Source organism: Camellia sinensis, chromosome 5 (genome assembly GCF_055761805.1).
Source record: "Camellia sinensis isolate YWXY chromosome 5, ASM5576180v1, whole genome shotgun sequence".
In the NCBI taxonomy this organism is placed as follows: domain Eukaryota; kingdom Viridiplantae; phylum Streptophyta; class Magnoliopsida; order Ericales; family Theaceae; genus Camellia; species Camellia sinensis.
Window position 1 is genome coordinate 115,378,977 of NC_138965.1, and position 4,972 is coordinate 115,383,948.

Consider the following 4,972-nt stretch of genomic DNA (forward strand, 5'->3'; position numbering starts at 1 on the left):
AGTTTCCGGAGGTTGAAAACAATAAGTGTACAACAAAATTACCTCAAACAGGAAATCAACAGAACATGCACATAGTAATTAATTCTCCAACCAGCCTAATATGCATTTTGGTTCTAAAACTTTGGCTTATCTGCATCCAATCTAATATATGAGAATGTAAGAATACAGGCAAGGCAAGTTTAAGAGTGTCCAATGATATCTCTGCAGTAATAAGAATAATCCTAGAACTAATAGCCATAACAAGCAGATGATTGCTTTGTTATTTTAACTGAGGGAAAAAATAAATATAAAAAAATATAACCCAAAAAAAAAAACAGTTAACTACTGTTTTTGTGATATTTTATAGACAAGTTATTTCAAGTTCCAACAACATCAGGAACAGCTTGAGAAGGGACACTTGAATTCTAGTGCAACATAACTCAAAATCCAAAGGTGAAGTCCACAATAATACTATCATGGTGGTTGCTACTTCAGTAATAAAGAGACAAAGAAACAAACATATAAGATTATATTACAATCTAAAGTGGCAACACCATCCAGTTCCTCACATTATTACATAGACATTTCACTCTTTTTTGTCTATATCAAATGGATGAAAAAGTTGCAGTTGCAAAAACAAGCCAATGGGGCGCTTTTCTCGAGCCCTATCTAAACAAAGGTGATTATGTAGAGATAAAAGTGAATGTGACACTGAGAAATGATTGACTCGGAAAAACATCAGAGAAGTTCAAAATGTGACCTCAGTTTGCAGTCCATAGCTTAGGATGCATACATGAAAACAGATTCTGCATAGAGGAGTCGTCAATTCTTCTCTCTTCATGAGCAATTCATTTATTTCTTGACCAAAAAAAAAAATTGCTATTTAAAAGCCATCCCATTTGCATTTGAACTAAGATTTAACTGAGTGTAAATTTAAAACCTAAGCTCACAATTTTGCAGCTTCCAAACTGAAGAAGGCTCTTAATGGATTTGTTGAAAGTTTAAGATGAGTACATTTGGTTAACTGCGAATATCAAGCTAGAGGTATGGCTGTTTAACAGGTACAAGTTTACCTAGGTCAATGGAGAGCTTACGTTCCATAGTAGATTAATGGAAAAACTACCAGACACTTCCAACACACCCAGTGCTGCAACAGGGCATCACAAGGCAAGAGGCTAAAACTGCTTTAATAGGACACAAACCATAGGCCATGGGCCAATAAGTATCGACATGTTTCTAAGCTTTTGTCAGAAATTAGATAACACCAAATAAGATGAGATCATTTTTATAGTGGCTTAAAGGCAAAACAGACAAGACATTTCAAAGACACCCGCACAAAGTGTGGTCATAGAGTATCAACCATTAAGAAGCTAAGACTACTTGGCATGACATGTCAGAATTTTATGGAACACAATAAATAGAAAGTTGAACCAAAGAGCCATCATCCATGCACCAATTAACATCAAAATATTTATATATACCCATTTATAATAATTCTCAAAATTGTAAAAGTGTATCAAATAATCCCCAACAACAATAAAAACTTTCCATTTAAAACCACATCAAATGACAATAAGCACCATATCAACATGGGTGGGAGCTATGTATGCATGTATTAACAGACATATAAATTATTACATATAAGATTTTGAAAAGCGATTGCAGTTGCAGTAATAGTTACGGTTACGCAGCAGCAGCAGTTACATTGTATAAAGGCCGTAGCGTAACGATTGCGGTAATCGAAACTGTGATTTTTTTTATTTTTCGCACAATTTGAAGAAAACTTACTGATACGTATATTTTTTATTTTTTTTTTAGAATCACATTTATTGAGACTTAAAATAAATTTTGATTAATTTTTGTTAAGTTTTAAGTATGATCCAAATATTTAATATTTTCAAATCACTATAAAAGGAATTTTTTTACATTTTATTTCAATAGTTAATGATTTTAAAAATAATTGATTTTAAATGTCTACAAATTATTTTTTAACAATACTTGAACTAACTGAATAAAAAACATTCACAATTATCAAATGAAAGGATTATAAAATAAAAATTATACCATAAATTAAAAAAAAAAAAAAAGTATAAAGAAAAATAAAATTCATATAAGATTTTTTCTTTGAACTTGGATCACTTGAGTTTTTTTGTAAGTTTTTGTTTTTTGTTTTTTTATAGAAAGGAAATTATTTAGAATATTACAAAAGAGTGTAACAGTGTCTAACGGACCGTTACGGTACCGCTACAGCCGTTATGTAACACGAAACAACCGTTACACAAGTAAATTTCCGTCACACCACTATAACAGCCGTAACTGGTGACAGTAACCACCACAACCATAACGTAATAATATTACGTAACGGTTGCGGTCACCTTTTAAAACCTCGATTACATACCAGAATTATTTGGGGATCAAGATAGGTGCTAGACCGAAAGCCCACCTACATGCCTTCCAAACATCTCAATTTCAAGGCATGATGATAACATAATCTCCATGACTATAATACAATCCATATGCGGTTCACATAGTTTGCCACACAGTAAGACCTTCATAAGAAGCTTCCCAAAATATAGAAAGATAGATACATATAAAAGGAAAGTAAAATAACAACAAAATTAAATTATCTCAAAATACCTTGAAAAGGAAGAATTTCAGGTAACACTAAAAACGGAATAGGAAAGAAGCTTTCAAAAGTTGAAGGCCATAACATGGCAAACAAAAAGTTATAAAAGAAAATACGTGTAGAGAAGCCAAGCGGCTATACTTTACAGAACCACATACAGCAAGGACACCTAAAAGCATGTGAGAGGCTCCAATCTTCTGTATACATAAATATACAACCCACTTCCAACTGTGAAAATGGAATGAATGGCACCTAACAAACTCCTGATTATTATGTTAGAGTGGGTTAACCCAACTCTATAAGACTCTACACAATCTCCCCATGCCTGAATCCACTATCACCACAATCTGTAGTGGAGTCCAACGCACAAGGGGAATCATACCATTTAGGATTATCCGGATAGAAACTGTCAACCTGTATACCAACAAGACCTACATCTGATACTATATTCTCATCATGCCTCATGGGCTTGGTTAATTTGGAATCCTCGCAGTCAAGAATGCTCTTCTCATCGAACTCCCCACATTTCAGCCACTTTTCAGGTTTGCAAGAATCGCCCAGCAGATTCTTCTCGCTCCTACACTCTGTTCTCATCTGATCCCAAGACGCAACATCCCCGAGGGTTCGCCCAAAGCTGTCTTCATCTTCGTCAATCAAATCTCCATCCTTACCATCCCCATATATCCTTTCGTGGTGATGATCATCCCAATCAGCCAAATCGCCCTCTCCCACCAACAAATCATCCGAATGCGACTTGTCAGAAAGCAATCCAATGGGCTTTAAACTATATTCACCTATCGATCTAAGTTTATTCACAGCATCATACAATTCTTGTGAGACTGACCCCAATTGCTCACGAGGCATTTTTGCAATTCTCCCTTCAAGCGACCCAATTACATTCCTCAATTCCTGCACTTGCTGTAGAACCGACTGCTGCAGATCCCCTTCATCCTTTCCCATGAATGCAAAACCCTCATTTTCCATTTCCTCGCTCATCCCGTACACTGTTTCTGGATCCATCAAATATCCCCCTTTATGTCCCACCACTCGATGCATAATCCTAGCGTTGCCATCTAACGGTCCAGGTTCATGCCCCGAATGCACCGCATACAACTTAAATACCGCCACCCCTTCTTCTTGATACACAAATGTCTTATCCTTCTCATTGTAATTAGCAATTGGCACAATTGCCCTTATCCGAAACCCACAACCGCAACGCTTTGATGCATACGGTTCCCTCTTCAAAATCTTCGATTTTTTCGACGACGCTGGCTCTCCAGCCCGATGACACGCGTAATCCTTAACCTCTGCCATAAATGGTTTATACCTAATATACTTCTGCCTAATACACAACACAACCTTATGTTTTGCTGCCAATTGTTGTAACTTGTGTGGCACTTCCTTAGCTGGCACATCAAATGACTCCGTGTACTCAAACCGTCGCCGTTTAGTCCTTTGCATTGACCCGGAAGAATCAGAGCACACAGGGCATTCGGCAACACAAACCCTAATAAATGACTCAGGAATGCCATAAAATTTAGCACCTACAGTCCACGCTTGTTTAATTCTCTCTATAGTTTCTTTAAGCCCTAAGTGTTTCAAGTCAGCATCACCATGAAAACTCATAACTATGTCTTGCCACTGATTAATATGCGAAACAAATTGATTCGAATTGTTCTTGAAACACAAGAATTCGTTACCGTGAGGATCGACATGGACGTTGAGCTTGTCTTGGATTCGCTTCCACGCTGTTAGGTACGCCGTGTCTTCGTTCCGGTCCTTCCAAACGGCCCTCCAGCTCGCGAGCACAGGCCTGGGCGTCGCAGCTCTGATCTCTTCGGGAGTCGCGAGGCGAGATTCAAGTATGCAATTGATCATCAGAGAGTGAGATTCGGCGTTGAATGTGTAGAATTGAGTCGATATGTGAGGTTCGGGGTTAATGTAAACCCTAGGGTTGTTGTTTTGGGGGAAATCGTCGTTAGCGGCGGCGAGGACGGTGGAGAGCTGGTTGTTGGCGGCGGCGGAGGCGGTGGTGGTATCGTCGGCGTCGGAGGAAGTGTGACTCACTGAGTCGTCGTCGTCGGAGCGGAAGAGGACGAACTCGGACATCGAGAAGGGCTCTTGATGATGGTGGTGGTGATCGAGAATCGACGGTTGTGATTCGTTTGGATGGTCCATGATCGGAGGGTCCAGGTGGTGATGATGGTGATGAAAGAGATCGTCTTCTATTTTGCTAGGATTCATAGCTGCCAAGGATTTCGACGCTCTCTTTCTTCGCTGTGTTTCTCTCTCTACAGTTTTGTTCAGTTTTCTGACAACGCGACTCGAGAGGGCTTCTTCTCGTTTCTCTCTCTCTCAACCTTTTAT

General features: G+C 38.5%; 1 protein-coding gene across 1 annotated transcript; it reads right to left on the reverse strand.

Annotated features, from left to right (window-relative positions):
- Positions 1-2,550: 2,550 nt before the first annotated feature.
- On the reverse strand, positions 2,551-4,972 carry LOC114297387 (uncharacterized). Its single transcript, XM_028241797.2, has one exon. It carries the CDS (start codon positions 4,847-4,849, stop codon positions 2,912-2,914), a length of 1,938 nt encoding a protein of 645 aa, XP_028097598.2. The 5' UTR covers positions 4,850-4,972; the 3' UTR covers positions 2,551-2,911.